Raw genomic sequence first — 17,622 nt, 5'->3', positions numbered from 1 at the left:
AAGAGCCTGAGCGCTGCAACAAAAGATCCTGTGTGCCACAACGAAGACATGACGCAGCCAAAAATTAAAAAAAAAATGAATAAATAAATAAAATATTTTTTTTAAAAGTGGAAGCAGAAGAAAAATATGGAGTCAGGGAAAGCTTATGGTAATCTGAAACTTGTCTATGGATACTCTGCAAATTTGGCTCTGACTGAGCTCTCTAGTTCTTGACACTAGGTTACAGAGTTCATAAGATAAAACAAACTCATTGCTCAGAAGTACAGATATTCTTGGATGTTGTGATGGACAGTTTCCTAGGCAACATCTTGGTAGCCACGGCTTCTTGGAATTTTATGTTACCAGTCTTCAGTGTGGACTGTTGCTGTCATACCAAGGTATAATTCAATAAAAGTAGTTCTTAAGTGGGCCCTGGTTCTCAGGTCTCTGTTGCTCTGACTTGACCAGGGCTAGATTTATAATATCTGGAGGGATGGATGGCCTGTGTGCACTTTTGAGCAGTTCTCTCTAAATATTGTAACACTCCACTCAATTTTTAATAAGTAGTAGTGAGCAGTGAGTTCAAAATTAGACTACCTAAGAAGTATCAGAGTGTAGCTATTTTGTCTTACAGATTGAGTTGAGAACATATTTTTAAGAGACAGTTGATCTTAAAAGAGGTAAAGGGCTCCCTGGTGGTGCAGTGGTTAAGAATCCGCCTGCCAATGCGGGGGACACGGGTTTGAGCCCTGGTCCGGGAAGATCCCTCATGCCACGGAACAACTAAGCCAGTGCACCACAACTACTGAGCCTGCGCTCTAGAGCCCGTGAGCCACAACTACTGAGCCCGTGTGCCACAACTACTGAAGCCCACGTGCCTAGATCCTGTGCTCTGCAACAAGAGAAGCCACTGCAATGAGAAGCCTGTGCACCGCAACAAAGAGTAGCCCCTGCTCGCCACAACTAGAGAATGCTTGCGTGCAGCAACAAAGACCCAACGCAGCCAAAAAAAAAAAAAAAAAAAAAAAAGAACCTCATTAGTAATTACCTTTCATCTTTAAAAATTGAGCATGTGACCTTCTATTTGTAGAGTAGGAAACTTTGACCTCCCAGATACTAGCCATGTTATGGCTTAAGCGAATCATGCCTTAATTAACAGTGTCCTGCAGGCTGCCCTTATTACTGAATTTAAGAGCCAAGCTTTTTTTTTTTTTTTTTTTAAGAGAAATTTATAGTTAACTTAGTAAGGTTCCATCTTCCCACTTACAATTTTATAATTTTAGCTTCACACAGCCTCTTATAAATCCAAGTGGTGGATTTTATTTTTTGTTTGTGTCTGTGTGTATGTGGTGGGGAAATCCTTACTAAACTAGGTACCAATGAGTTGTATCCACATTTGCTGGGACATTTTGCTGGTAAAACTACTTTGATTTTGTCAGCAATCTATTGGTAAGCTAAGAGAGGAGAAAGTGTTGCTCTAAAGCAATTAAAACAATTTTTTAAAGTGTCTTAGGTATTGGGTCACCAATATTATTTGAAAGCCCATTTTACTCTTCCCATATATGTACATTAGATATGTGTACTGGCAGACCCCTGGGACAGCTATATCCTAATTAAAAGAAAATTATTTTCCATATCCCAAATATTTATTTTAGGGTGGAAAGGCCGTTAGGACAGAAGCTTTAGTTTTTGATAGCTTGTTCATTTGAGAACTTTTAAACACTCATCTGTAATTTTAGTTAGTTCCAAATGTGGACCATAAGCAGAAGTCTTTAGTGAAGAGAATCTATCATGTAAATATTTCTGTAGGTGGGCATTTACAAATCTAGCTGTTTATATTCATTAATTCCTTAGTAAGTTGGTTCTTTAATTACATGTCAACTGTGTATCAGATACTGATTTAGAATCTGTGAGTGAAAAATAAACAGTTCTCTAGTGCAGTGGCTAAAAAGGAATGATGCAGGGTCATGGCAGAATTTTCTTTTTAAGGTGAGAGAGGGTTGAACATGTTTTATAGATTAAAGGGTCTCAGTTTGTTGAAGGAAAACGTTAAAGATATGGAGATAAAAGCAATAGTTTATATAATAAGATTTCAGATAAGCCAGAGGGAGGATTCGCCTCAAATAGGCCCCTTCCTTTGAGAATAAGAGAGATGAGGGTGGGGTGGATGTAGATAAGTTTATAGTTTGAGTATTAGAAACTCAGAGAAAGAGAGCCTAGAAGATCTCCTATTTTTACTTAGGAGTAGGAGGTAAAATCTTGCTAAAAAGGAAACTGAAGTGAGAGTTTGGTAGCAGAGACTTGATTTAGAATGCATGTTGTGGCAAACTGGGAACCAGTGAAAGAGATTTGCTGAGCAACACTGAGGGCCTAAGTGGAGGTTGGAAGTGGTATAGTTCATTCATATGGTTATATGGTAATTTTTTCCCCAGCATTGCTTTACTTTCTCTGTATTGGAAAGAAGGAAAGTGGTTAGATGGATCTGGGGGTTGTCAGAGCAGGTACAGAAGAATTGAGGATGATAAAATAAAATAGCATCAGTGATGGGCCCATGAACGCCAAATAAGAAAAGAAATGAGAAAGGAAAGGGACCTGATAAACTAGATGGCAGGAGGAGTTGGGACCCGAGGTCTCAATGATATTAACGATCAGGCGTAGTGGTAGTAAGAGAGAGCACACTCTGGAAGGATAGTAAGTGGTGTATGTTGGAATTTAAAGACAGAAAAACGTGGGTCTGAAGGTGGTGCAGAAGAACTGTGAGAATGCTAAAATTGCCACTTAGACTTTATGATAAGTGTGACAAGGTGTGGAAGAATGAGAAAATTATATCTTAGAAATTGGTCAAGGAAGTAATTTTGGAGGGAGGATCAGGCTTCTGTGAGGACAAGAGGTGAAGAGAGTGTTCTGGACAGTGTTCTAGATGAAGGCAGATTTGTTTATGATAGAATATAGGGGTTCCTGAGAACTTTATGGAAAGGTATTGGAGGGGCTTAAATTTACTTTATAATATTGAACTTAATTTTTTCTTATTGCTCAGACTGCTGTGTTATATTATAGTTCCCTAAACAAGTTAGGGAAATGAAGAATGGATTTTTATTTTCTAGGAGATCCTGAGACCATTATTCATTCTTTCATTTGATTACCACAGGAAAATGCTTAGGCTAGATGATTTTACTTAATTTTCAAGTATTCCAGGCTCCAGAGAGAGGCATCCTAAACATGGGAGAGAGGAAGATGAAATTGCTTATTATTAAGTTCCCTTTCACTTTATCTTTTCTCTAATAGTGAGGTAGTTGTACAAATTGAGCTTTCATCTTTTTTTTTCCACTTAGTACACATGGCCGAGTGCCTTGTACCTGCATATCTATATGGGTTAGGTTTGCACTTCCCAAAGTGGGTGACCTGGCACCCATACTTCTGGTGTACCTTAGTGAATTGTAGTTCATGTTTGACTGTTCAGTGGACCTGTGATTACATCATCTAGTTTTAACTTAACCAATTCTCAAAAATTGGTCAAGCGGCTTAAAAAGATTCCTGCGAAAATAACGTGTTATTTGGTTAATACTAAAGGTACCAATACAAGTGAACCAACAAAATAATCAGAGCTACACTCCTATTCTTTTTTTTTTTTTTTTTTTTGCGGTACGCGGGCCTCTCACTGTTGTGGCTTCTCCCGTTGCAGAGCACAGGCTCCGGATGCGCAGGTTCAGCGGCCATGGCTCACGGGCCTAGCTGCTCCCCAGCATGTGGGATCTTCCCGGACCAGGGCACGAACCCGTGTCCCCTGCTTCAGCAGGCGTACTCTCAACTACTGCGCCACCAGGGAAGCCCTTTTTTTAAATTTAATTAATTAATTTATTTTTGGCTGCGTTGGGTCTTCATTGCTGCGTGCAGGCTTTCTCTAGCTGTGGTGAGTGGGGGCTACTCTTCGTTACAGTGCGCAGGCTTCTCATTGCAGTGGCTTCTCTTGTTGCAGAGCACGGGCTCTAGGGTGCACGGGCTTCAGTAGTTGTGACACGTGGGCTCAGTAGTTGTGGCTCATGTGCTCTAGAGCGCAGGCTCAGTAGTTGTGGCTCATGGGCTTAATTGCTCTGCGGCATGTGGGATCTTCCCAGACTAGGGCTCAAATCCGTGTCCCCTGCATTGGCAGGCGGATTCTTAACCACTGCACCACCAGGGAAGCCCTACACTCCTATTCTTATCAGATAGTCATGTCATATGATAAAAAAGCTGACCACCCTATCTGAGCTGACGAGAAGTTCAAAAGTATCAAGAAAAGTATTTAAAATATGGTTCACCTTAAAAAAATAAAGTAAAATATGGTTCACCTCCACTAATGTTAACAGTGAGCCTCGATGTTAGTATGTAGTGTGCATTGAGATATTAGGTAATGAAAATATCATAATCAGCAAGACACTCTAAACATCCAGAACATAAAGACAAACCCTGTGACTTTTTTCATCAATATTGAAGTCATATGTTGCTCAGTCCATTATTTTTATAAAGTATACTAAACATAATGACAGATGCTTAGAGCTCCTTTTAAATTTGCTTATTCAATAGTGAAAAGACAAAAATTTACATACTGTTGGGGAAATGCATGTTCTTGCTGCCACAGTAAAACAGACTGAAATAATATGGGGACAAAGTAAAATGCATTTCTTATTAGCAAATATTGTTGAAAGGAGCATAGAAAACATTGCTAAAGAGTTAAAAGAATAAAAATATAATCTTGCAAGTAAGAAGGATGGTATACTAAGTTGGAAGAAGATATATAATATTTATAACATGTCTCAGCTTAGGGTTTTTTTAAGATTCTGTTTCAGTAAGAAAATATAAATAATGTTACTTTTCTGAGAGCCACTAAAGGAAATATGTACCAGAAAGGATATATTTGCAACAGTAATGACTTATTTAATAGAAAAATTTTTTTTGGAAAAGCTGTGTAAGACTGACTGCTGATGGAATGGCTTACTTTTCTGTAAATGTGAGGAAATGGAGATAACATCACACATGAAAGGAGTTTATTGCATCATTAATAGTCAGGCTAATACAGGAAAGGAGTTGAAACCAGAATTGCATGAAGTAATACTGTTGTGAATAATTTTATAAAAACATGACCTTTAAAATATATATAGTCCTTGCAGTACTTTATGATGAGATGGGAGTGACCATGATTATTGTTTATACATTCAGAGGTTTGCTCTTTATCTTATGACAATATAAAAAACAATCCTTGAACTTAACAATGAATTATGTACTTTTCTTTTGCAAAAATAAAACTGTTCCAATTTTCTTAACCTTTTTTTTTCTTGGTAATAAATAGCTATGAATAGTATGAAACCTAGTACATATTTCCTAAAATTCTGTTGATTTAAGGTAAAAATGATATTTTAACTGAGTGAGAAAGCAAACTACTTTCTGAAAGAAACTTTGCTACGGGGAGATGATTTCAAAAACAGATGCTGGGAAATATTTCTATTGTTACGTGATTTTCTTGCCAAAAACAATGTGCATCACGTAGAAAAACTCTTGTATTGACACACTTAAAATACTTGGAAACAATTTCCTTAGATTTTGAATGCATTTAATAAAAATGTGAAAAAATGAAACTTTCTAATTAGCTTGTAAACTGATTGATACCAGGAAAAATAGAAATTTACCAGCTGAATTTTGATAAAAGTTTTGCATAATTGCTAGATGGGATAAGTTAGTATCCTGATTAGTTCAGCTAAGCCACAATGTACTCCTCCCGTTTGAATCTTCATGGTTTTTGTAAGATTTTTTTTTAACTATATCAGTAGATTGGACCTAGAACCAAATCTTGGACTTGCCGTGTCACTACAAATTAAATTAATGAACCTTAGTCACCTTGCTTTTGTTAAAATATTATTATTAACATATTTAGCAAAAGTAAAAAGGGTTTTATACCATTAATAGATAAATGAAATTATTTTAAATATGTGCCTTATTTCATTTTAGCTTATTCTTCTAATTTTATGTATTTTATTTGTACTTAGTGTAGATAATGTTAATTTAATAGTATACATATATAATATATATGTACGTAAATATCCACACATTGGGGTTATGTACTCAAAGACTTTTCACTAATTGGTGTGCAGTCAAAAAACATTTGGAGATCACTAGATTAGATGGTGCCTAGGATATGTATGGTATTATACAGTTTATAAAATGCTTTTGCAAGTGTGTTCTAACTTGAACCTTATCAACAACCTTTTGATGCAGAGGGGTGTCAGTTATGTTCATTTTATAGATGAGGTATTATTCCCATTTTGTAGAAAAGGAACTGAAAGAGCATTTAAAGAGCTTCAGGTCACATAACTAGTTAATAATGGCTCATCAACTCCAACTCCAGGCTTATTACTGGATGGTGCTGTTTCCATTCATTCCATTCATTGCTGTTCTACTGGTCATTCTTTAAGTTTTGATTTCCTACCCTAATCTGTCTCTTATTTGTTCTTCAGAGTCCTCAGGTTGTTGCTTTTTAAATTTTGTCCAAGTTTTTAGTTGTAGTCAGTGGGAAAGAGAGAGACTGTACAAGTGAATTAAGAAGGACTGGGAAGAAAAGGATGGAACCATAAAGACATTATATTAATGATGATAATACACATTGTAGTAGATGGCCCAAAAGTCAGATAAATACATTTGATGTAGAAAACCATGCAGAGGAACCATAGAAATAAAGTCTAGGCAGATACATCACTTGAATATTGGCATGAGGGCAGGCTAGAGATGAATGGTTGCAGGAAATATAGATAATGGGTGTGTATGATGTACATGTAGTTCTGTGCTATAGTAAACTTGGCATTAACAAGAAAAATGAATTAAGAATTGTGGGGTTTAGTCTGATCATTGTTTTGACTTTAGTACAATTCTGTAGAACATGTGGCCTTCTATTTTGATTGTTCTGTGTATGTACAACAAAATTAACAAAATTGAAGACTTTATATATATAGAAATGAATAGTTAAAAGTTGCTTATCTAACAGATCTAGAGATAACTGGGTTTAACATACTAATTTGAAACTGATTGGGTCAGAAAAGTGACTTAAAAGTATAGCATGGTTTCAGACATCATTTTCTAGACTATGATCAGTGCCATAATGTAGGAAAAGAGATATTTATTTAAGAAATTAAAATCTGATTTTAACAAGTTTTCATGAAAGTTATGTTTTACATACAGCTTCTGGCCTATTCCATATTTTATACATATATATATATATATATATTAAATGTATGATTCTTTAAATCTATTTTTTTTAACTTATTTATTTTGGGCTGCGTTGGGTCTTCGTTGCCACATGCAGGCTTTCTCTAGTTGTGGCGAGCGGGGGCTACTCTTTTGCAGTGCGTGAGCTTCTCATTGCGGTGGCTTCTCTTGTTGCAGAGCACAGGCTCTGGGCACGCAGGATTCAGTAGTTGTGGCACGTGGGCTTCAGCAGTTGTGGCACACGGGCTCAGTAGTTGTGGCTAATGGACTCTAGAGCTTAGGCTCAGTAGCTGTGGCACATGGGCTTAGTTGCTCCACGACATGTGGGATCTTCCTGGAGTAGGGCTCGAGCCTGTGTCCCCTGCATTGGCAGGCGTATTCTTAACCACTGCGCCACCAGAAAAGTCCCATGGGCTTTTCCATATTATAAATTCAAGGCACGACTTGATCTTCTCTCAGCCTGGTGACAACACATCTGGAAATACTATGCATCACTAAAACTTTCATAGGAATTTGCATGCTTTGAAATATTGCATATATGATTATACAGTTCCCTTAGTATTTACTGGCATATTAAACTAAGATGGCACTGACGGGTATATTATTGTCTGTGTTAATAATCCATAGGTGAAAGACTCCCTCAAGTTCAAATGAATACAGTTCTTACCTCTAATTGTTCATCAGGCCAGTGATTTATTTTGCTCACAGAAGGAAAACCAAAATGGTGCAATTGAAATTGGAACCAGTAACTAAAGTAGCTATACCTTTCCTTTTTTATTATTAAATGGAAAGATCTCCCAAAACTTACGATAGTTTCGGTGGTTTAGAAGTTCTTAGAGAAATATTTTGGGCTTATCACAGTTTAGAGAACCCTAGACTTGGGGTCAAATCATTTGGATCTAGTGTCAGCTCTGTTGCTTATGATGTCAACACAGGCAAGTCACTTAAGCTTTCCATAACAAGTGTGTATTGGTCCAGTTTGGCTTGATCACAGATGATTAAGCTTCCACACACATGTCAGCATAAACAAACAAATGGTTTATTTAGTTGTAAAAGATAGGGCTGCAGTGATGTAGTCAGATGGCCTTTTGGAAAGGCTTGTCTGCACCGCAGGAGGCTGTGGGACAGCCAGAGGAACACTCCGCAGTCAGCCTGAGGAGTTGTAAGTCAGTGTAGTCTGTCAAGTTGGTGAAGCTGGAGAAGTGTTAAGGATTCCTTAGCTCCGAGTGAGCAGCTCTCCTCCAGGTTACACAGCCATCCTTTGTCTTCCTTCTGGGTGTGTGGTAAGTATCTACATTAACAAAAATGTGCAGAATGAAGAGATTTCAATTTAACAGGTTGCATATTAAAATCTAGCTGAATAGGAGTAAAAATTCTCTTAACCAATCTCACTGTGATCCACACAATCTAGTCTTCTCATTTTCTCTGTCAGTCCCATTTGACTATGCTTATGGCATGCTCAGGGTTTGCAGCTGATAGGCCACTTTCCAGTATGCCAACATACTTTGGCCCCACCAGCTGAGTTGTGTGCTTACCAAGCATCAGTTATGCTCATTTCCAAAACTTTTATTACATTTGTGCATACCCAGTGACATTAGGACCAATTATTGTTCCTGATCTCAGTGGGTGAGAAGGCTTCCTTATATGTAATAGTTGAACATGGGCAACCTACTTGTTGAAATTGAACCTGCTTACTACTCCTTTGGAAAACTGTGGAGGTTTGCAGTTTGAGCATGCTTTCCGTGTGGTTTCCTGCTAATCTCTCTAGTGCTCCCTTTATCTGTGTTTTCTCATCTTAGAAGGGAGAATGATGATTCTTCCTTTAAGTTTACAGAAAAGGTTAAAATTTAAACAGTATATAAATATGGAAACAGTGAAAGTAAATGTGCTATATATTGTAGATGCTGTAGTCTTATTGTTTATAATGGGGAGTCTATGTGACTCATGGTTTAAGGAAAAACTCTTCTTCGACTCAGGTTTTATGTACAAAATCAGATAACTCTGTTGCTTTTCTTATTTGGCATTTTGAAACACTATGGATTGAGGAGTTTCCCAAACCCTGAATGAACTAAACTAAACTTAAACCAATAAGCTGAAACTAAAATGTAAGATGATGGACTAATTTCAGTGGTTTGGAAGATGTTAGGGAATTAGCATGTCTCAGGCCCTGTGGGTTATTACAGTTTAAAGAACCCTAGACTTGGAGTCAGACCAGCTGGTCTTATATCAGCTGGGCTCTTGATAGTGCTTGTCTCTGCTGCTCTGATCCTGGCCTGTTAATCATTGGTACATTTCACAGGGATTTACAAAAGATTTCTTGGACTAATAAAAGGCATTAGATTTGATTCACATAAAACCACTAGCTGTTTTTAGTGCTCTTAGTTTTCATGGACATTAACTTCTTTAGTTAACACTTTTTGTCTTGGAAAACAAAACCAGTATCTTACGATTCTTAATCTAGCATATGTGGGTTATCCTTTAATTGGTTATTAGCTTTTGGCAGCAGTGGTTTTAGCATGTGTACGTACACATGCACATTTTGGGGTCATATGCACTTGAGTTTGAATCCTGGTCTACCATGTACTAGATGTATGACCTTTGGAAGGTTACTTAAACCTCTGTTTTCTTATCTCTGTGAGAGCATGATAATATCTACCTCACAGGGTTAATGAAGATAAAAAGAGGATGTGTATCGGCATACAGCATAGTAGGCATTTGATAGATGGTCCTTTTCTCTCTGTGTCAATTTTAAAATTTCATTCTGTATCATGGATAAAAAGAGCAGAACTTATGTAAGCTCCATTTTTAGTCACTTGAATGTGGTAGGTCTGGAGACTATCTGCAATGAGAGTAAGAGGGAAGTAATGTTTGCTACTGTGTGCTTCTATCATTTCTAAAGTTAGATCACCCATATCTTAAGTCCGAACTGGTATTGGCAGAAATTTAGAATTTGAACATTTAGTTTTATATGGCCCTGGGTACTGACTTTGGAATGTGTGGCCAGAAATCGGAGGAAGAAGAACCCGGTGAAGGCTGTAAAAAAGAATAAATAAATAAAGTTTATTTTGGTCATCCTGGCCCAAGTAATCTTTTTTCAAAAGTAAGTCTAAGTAACATATCACTTCTCTTCTACTAGGCAGACGTGGGGAAGAAAAGGGCATTTACCTTAATGTACTGTTGTATCTTTCTGGTTCAAACATTTTAATCTTCCTTTTTTTGTTTTTTTCTTCAGCCTCTGTTCCATCCCTGACCCACCTTTGTCGTTTGGAAATTCGGTCCAGTCTAAAACCAGAGCACCTACTATCTAACAGTTTTATCTGTCAGTTGCCACTTCCCAGAAGCCTACATGATTATTTGCTCTATGCAGAGGTTTTGAGGATGAATGAAGTTCCAGAACTGGCAGTTATTCAAGATGGAGAAATCAGTGAAGCTACTTAACACAGGTCATGTCTTACTCTGAAAACCACCGAGATAAGGAGCCATGGAGTACAAATTCTTCACGATTTTATTGTCACAAAAGATGATTTTTGTTTGTGTGGTTGGTTAGATTTTAGAGGGCAGTAGTTTAATGCAAATGTTTACAACTAAGCTTCCTGGTAAAAAAGTATAAACCTCACTAATGTTACTTTATTGCAGTTTTATCATCAGTACACTTTATGTTGTAAATTACCTAACCATTTTCTGCTTTATTCTGTTAATGAACTGTGGCTAAACATGGCATATTTCCACGTATGATCCTGTGTTTACCTAGGGCTAGCGTTTAGAAGGGAATGCATAAAACTTCACTGGACATGTACACACAGTGTAGTTGAGTCTCTCTTATATTTATAAAAGAACTGTCTTATATTCTATTCTCATCTCTTAATTCAGTTGAAATTCATTGGCTTTTCACAGGTAAACTCAGGGGAGAATTCTTTCTTTAAAGACTATAGAAAATGAATCATTTTGCTGTTGTTTTTTTTCCAGTTCCTTGATACTCTCTTTGGCTAAAAAAGATTCCTGTTTCTGCAAAGGCAAGAACAAACCTAAACTTAAAGATATGCTCAGTTGAAAAAAAAAATTAGGTTGGTATTGAGATAAATGTGCATTTTACCACATTTACACAGTATTAATTAGGAGACTGGGAGAGACATTTCTGTGGTACCATCTTTAAAGAAAGGTATGTATTCCTGAGTTGCTCAGTATCAGATAAAACTGAAGCTCCATTCAGCCTCCAAATCAGAGGGCACCTTTGAACCTATGAAGCAATGATTGCTAGTTCTATTAATGTTATAGTGTGTTTCCTTTTTACTATCTGGATACATTATCAAATAGTCCATGAAATTTAAACCTTAACATCATAGGTTAATGAGACACTGCCTCATTGGCTTTGCAATTGCTTGATATGAATCTAGAGTCAGAGAGGACTGAACACCATAACAGGTGAGCTGTGGTAACAGGCTGTGGGCAATAGTCTTGAGAAAAAGGTTATAATGCATTAATGTTGTGATAGACAACTAGAGATGGGGTCCAAAGGAGGGCAAATATTCTATTGGGATCCTGTCACTTAAAATAGATGGGAGTGGGTTAGCCACATTCATCTCTGATAGGCTTTTGCTATTTGGTAAAAGCAGTGATGATGGCATACCAAATGATGGAGACATTAGGGTCCAGGGGGCTGACTAAATTCAGCACAGATTAGAGCTGTAGTTGCTGCCTGTGGGGTGGGGATAGAGTTTGACTGTAGTTATACAGGTAGAGATAAGGGTGGATATGGGAAAACAGGTGGAAATTCTGATAGTTACTGAATTCTAAAAAAGTATGTACTATGTAATATTTTTTAAATGTATTTTTCCAAACCCTAAGTCTCTGATTTTAACATAACCAGTTTTTTGTTAGGGTCCAATGTACATAGAATGTTTACATTTGAGGGTGAATCTTTTCATGTGTTTTTGTTCATGTTCAAATATGTAATAAATTCAACTACTCATAACTTACTGAGCTTTTATTCTTAAAAATATCAAAATATTTCAGATACATTAAAAACCTTTAGTATTTAAAACATAAATGATTTTACTTACTGTATAAATGCATCTTTCTTTTAGACTATTTTATAATACAATATTTCTGATTTTTATGACTAATAACAAGGACTCAGTGAGAAGTCTAATCTAAAAGTACCTAAAGGTAGGTGAATTATAGTCACAGCCTCTGATCAAAATGATATACCCAGTTAGTGTGAACTTTAAGCTCTGACCTATATGCACCATGGTGCTTTAATACCCTTTAGGTCACAGTGAACCTGAGGAAGAACTCCATACAGTAGCTTTCTAATGGTGGTACATATCCAGAGCAGGACACGAATTGGTTTTAATAACAATCGTCAAGAGTTTACCCTTCCTTGATCTGATGTTGTCCTTTAAGTATATTTCCTGCTGATCCTTCCTGTCTTAGGACATCTTTCTGTGATCATTTGATGTAATAGTGGTAATCTGGACATCATTTCTTTTTTTTTTAAAGTAAACTTTTTATTGACATTCAACACATATATAAAAAAGTACACAAATCATAAGTATACAGACAGATTACAGTTGACCCTTGAACAACATGGGAGTTATAGGCGCCTACCCTCTGCACAGTTGAAAATCTCCATATGACTTATAGTCAACTGTCTGTATCCATGGATTCATCCAACCATGGAGCCAATCAACTGCAGACTGTGTAGTATTACTGTTGAAAAAAATCTGTGTATAAGTAAACCTGCACCAGTTCAAACATGTTGAAGGGTCAACTGTATTTTTACAAAGTGAAAACGTTGCATAATCAGCATGCAGTTCAAAAAACAGAATTATTAGCATCCCAGAAGTTCCCTTTGTGGCCCTTCTAGTCACTGTGCTCTTGCCAGAAGGGTAACTACTCTTCTGGGTTCTAGCACCAAAAATCAGTTTTTCCTGGAATCATCCACTATGCTGTCTTTTGTTTCCTGTTACCTTTGTGCACATTTTCAGATTCATTTGTGTTATTGTATATAGTTATAGTCATTGAACTTCATTTCTTCGTTTCCCTCTCCCTTTTGCCCAAGTAGCAAGTGTCTTGATATGCAGCTTTCTGGTGGCCCTACTTCCCAGGTCAATTATACACTTCTGTTGTCCCATGACCACCTATGACATTCATAATTTTTTTTTTTGCGGTACACGGGCCTCTCACTGTTGTAGCCTGTCCCGTTGCAGAGCACAGGCTCTGAACGCGCAGGCTCAGCGGTCATGGCTCATGGGCCCAGCCACTCCGTGTCATGTGGGATCTTCCCGGACCGGGGCACGAACCCGTGTCCCCTGCATCAGCAGGCGGACTCTCAACCACTGCGCCACCAGGGAAGTCCTGACATTCATAATCTTTGACAGGCAGCCTAAGTGTCATATTTATGTCACGTGATCAGTTGATATCTCTAACTTTAGATCTGTTCTTCCAATCTAAGTCTATCTGTAAACCTGTATGAAGATCATGTTTTATAGATCTTCAAGTATCGTGCCAGGTACAGTTTCAAGACCTCCTTGTATTTTTGATTGGTTACTCTCTAAAATTCTACTGTATTTTGTTGGTCCTCAAAACTTATCATAGGGCTTCCCTGGTGGCGCAGTGGTTGAGAGTCCGCCTGCCGATGCAGAGGACATGGGTTTGTGTCCCGGTCCGGGAAGATCCCACACGCCGCGGAGCGGCTGGGGCCGTGAGCTGTGGCCACTGAGCCTGTGCGTCCGGAGCCTGTGCTCTGCAACGGGAGAGGCCACAACAGTGAGAGGCCCGCGTACAGCAAAAAAAAAAAAAAAATCATAAAAACTGTGATAAGAATGTAAATAACTGTGTATCTTCTCTGGAACAGTGGACTTGGTTCCATCAGCATGGGGTATAGAAAGAAGTTGAGAAAATCTAAAAGTTTGCCCTTCATTTTTATACTCCTCTATGTTCTTGGAGGTATATTCCCCTAATTATATTTCTTGTTTGGTCATAGAAATATTTGAAGAAGCACTCTCAGTACGATTATTGCTAGCAGGTCCCTAGTACTATTGCAGAAAGGTTTTAAATAGTGGGAATGGTTGGTTGAAGGGCTAGTGAAGTTGCTAGTAATGTAGCCATTTCCAGTTTTATGATCAAGTGTTTTAGATCTAACAGTTTGTGAGAATAACCAGTAAAACTACACACTGCCTTCCAATTTCATGGGTTCATCCTCTGTATAAAGTAAATGGAAGCTCAGCCTGCTGGCCTATCCAAATACTCAATTTAAAGAGGATCTGTAAGCCAAAGGGATCTCTAAAACTTTACCTTTGAGCTGGGAACGTAATAATAGAAACACCTTTGGTACTATTAATTCCCCTGAATTTCCTGTGCTAGAGCACTTGCCTCCTCCCTTCTCTCTTATCCCAAGCAGCTAGTCACACATAACTGAGGTGTCAAGACTATGTGTAGGTAAGAGCCCAAACCAAGAGAGTCCATTACTCGTGACTCTACATGACCTGGGTAGTTTATATGAAAGAAGGGTGTCCCCTCATCAGGAAAGGAGTGCTATATTCTATCAATATTTAGAGCTGATGCTGGATCTCTGAGCTTATACCTACACAGTCTCTCTAGGAGAAGGTGGTGTTTATGACTTCAGGTAAAATAAATATGGCCCATGTTTGAAGGCTTAGAGACTATCATAGTAGTTTTATAAACACACTTGATTTTTATCCTTTTTCATTTTTTAACAAAACATTTAAGGATAATTTAATATTCCTGTGTGCAACTGTTGAGATTTTTTGTTTTGCTTTCTCTTCCATTGTTTGTTTTTCTCTTTGAGGCTAAATTAGTTTATCTTCATCTGTGTTTATTATTATTATTGTTGTCATTGTTATTAAATGACAAGTGGTCATTGAAACATAATACCTGGCAGTAAGCAAACTTGTTTTCTTTTTTTGTTAAGAGTTAATAGAAACCTGTGGTTTTCCTGAGACAGAGAACTGATTATGCTTAGTATTTTTGTGACATATTGGTAGAAAAATGTATAGTCCTATTTGTAGTAACATGTCAGTAGTTTACACTGAGAGGAGGCCAGTCTGAATTATATTTTTTATGGAAACATATACTTTAGGCACAGATTTTAAGTACATATTTTCTGCAGTTGATTTAATGAATAAAACATTTTAAGTAAGGGGCATCTGTTAACCTGTCTCTTTGCTAATATATGTCTCTTAAAATTTTTTTAAATTCTTTTTAAAAATCTTAAAACTCAGCAAGAAAAGGAAGGAAGAGAGATGGAGCCATAGTCCTATCATCCAGACCCAGTATTTCTGTTATATGTTGGAATATTTTCTTTCTCTTAAGGTTTTTAAAAACCTGTATACAGCTTTGAGGAGTGTTTTTGTTTTATCATAGCTAAAATCAAACCCACCTTTACAGTTTTTTACCTGATCAAGCCTTTTCTTTATCACATTAATGATACCTCCAGCCAGGCTCAAGCCATGAGTTATGACAAATTTTGAGTTGGTAGGAATGAAAAATAATGAGGCATTTCTGGATTGATTCTTTTCCTAAGACATCTGCATAAAGCAAACAGCCCCTTCCTCCTCTTTGTACGGGGAAAAAAGAGAATGGAGGTGAGACCTTTGTGAACTGTGCTAGTCATCTGATCTCAGCCCAGGTTAGTTATGTAGTTACCCTGTTATAACTATGTATTGTGTATGTTTTTAATGAAAGAATTTAAAATACCATTGTTGCAGTAAAAAATTAGTGTCTGCATGATTTTTCTGCCTCTTGGCTTCTTTTTCATGCATAGCACTAATAGATGAAGCAGAACAGGTGGTAATTGCCATTGGCACACTGAGACTTGTGAATAGCATATGTTTATGTCTCTTTTACCGTCAAATGGTTAGCATAACCTTCTCTTCACTGCTTTTCTATGTGGATGATAAAAGTCTATCATGAGTCATTATAAGGTGCTAATTTACACTCTTTTTCTAACATGGAATAGGTGAAGAAGAAAGTCCATCTGGTGTTTAAATATGACTATGATTTGAATCAAACAAAAAGAAGGCCTAATACTTTTGAGGTTATTTTGGAATATTGGATCAAGTAATATGTGCCAAAGATATCAATTGCAAGCCAGAGTAGTTCCATAAATAGATGCATTAGTTAGTAATGTGTAGTCTGGATTTTAGTTTTGACACATAAAAATTATTTACTTTATTTTAGACAATAAAACATTCAAATCCTTATGGTCTTCATCTTGCTTGTAATTATTTGGTTTTATTAAGCCCACTCAAATGTCATAGTGTGGTATTTGTTTATGCGTGTTGATGCAAGTGCATACTTCTTTTTCTCTTTATTATGGAAAATTTTAAGTCTATAAAAAATAGAGAATTTTATAATGAACTTCCATGTTCCCATCACCCAGCTTTGATAATTATCAACTCATGGCCACTCTTACTTCCTTTTCCCCACCAATTGCCTTTCTTCCATAGCATTTTGAAGTGAATTCCAGACATAACGTTGGTAAATATTTTAGTATATATCTTTAGAAGTCACAGATTCCCTTTTAAAAACCATAAAGATAATACCATCGTTATACCACCTTAAAAATGAATAATTTCTTAATGTCAAATATCCAATCAGTATTTACATATTTTAATTGTTCTATAACTTTTTAAATGGTTTGCTTAAATCCGGATCCAAACATATCACTGTGACGTGATTTTTTTTTTCTTTTTGGTTGAAGGTATTAGGTTATTTTCTTATAGAGTTTCCCACAGTTGAAATTTTGCTGATTGCATACCCATGCTGTCATTTAACTTATCCTCTGTTTTTTCTTGTCTTAGTTATATATTCCTGTGTAATAAGTTGCCTCAAATTTAGCAGCTTAAAATAATAATTAACTTTACCTCACACAGTTTCTGTGGGTAATGAATTCAAGAGTGGCTTGTTGAGTGGTTATGGCTAGGGGTCTGTCATGAGATTGCATTCAAACTGTAAGCTGGGACTGCAGTGGAGGAATTAGTCTCCACCTGTTGAAGGGAGGGGTATCAAAGAATTTGCAGACATCTTTTTTTTTTAATAGTTAAACTTCTAATTAATTATTTTATTGCTGTACAGTATATCATTGTAACTTATTTATTTTATACATAGTATTTTGTACCTCTTTATCCCCTACCCCTATTGTGCCCTCCCCTGCTTCCCTCTTCCCACTGGTAACCACTAGTTTGTTCTCTATATCTATACGTTTGTTTCTATTATATTCATTCATTTATTTTATTTTTTAGATTCCACATATAAGCGATAGCATATAGTATTTGTCTGACTTATTTCTCTAGGCATAATACCCTCCAGGTCCATCAGTGTTGTTGCAAATGGCAAAATTTCATTCTGTTTTATGGCTGAGTAGTATTCCAGTCTGTGTGTGTGTGT

The 17,622-nt window shown here is 36.9% G+C and overlaps 1 protein-coding gene across 2 annotated transcripts in view; it reads left to right on the top strand.

The window, feature by feature from the left end:
* Nucleotides 1–11,430, top strand: part of ASB3 (ankyrin repeat and SOCS box containing 3) — a 96,180-nt gene extending 84,750 nt beyond the window's left edge. For both annotated transcript variants that reach the window (XM_060116605.1, XM_060116606.1), the window contains exon 10: nucleotides 10,445–11,430. In XM_060116605.1, the coding sequence (XP_059972588.1) occupies nucleotides 10,445–10,650 (206 nt within the window). In that variant the 3' untranslated portion in view covers nucleotides 10,651–11,430. The remainder of the gene's footprint in view (nucleotides 1–10,444) is intronic.
* The last annotated feature ends 6,192 nt before the right edge of the window (nucleotides 11,431–17,622 follow it).

Source organism: Mesoplodon densirostris, chromosome 14 (genome assembly GCF_025265405.1).
Source record: "Mesoplodon densirostris isolate mMesDen1 chromosome 14, mMesDen1 primary haplotype, whole genome shotgun sequence".
In the NCBI taxonomy this organism is placed as follows: domain Eukaryota; kingdom Metazoa; phylum Chordata; class Mammalia; order Artiodactyla; family Ziphiidae; genus Mesoplodon; species Mesoplodon densirostris.
Note: the sequence above shows the minus strand (reverse complement) of the source record. Positions and strands in the feature narration are given on the sequence as shown.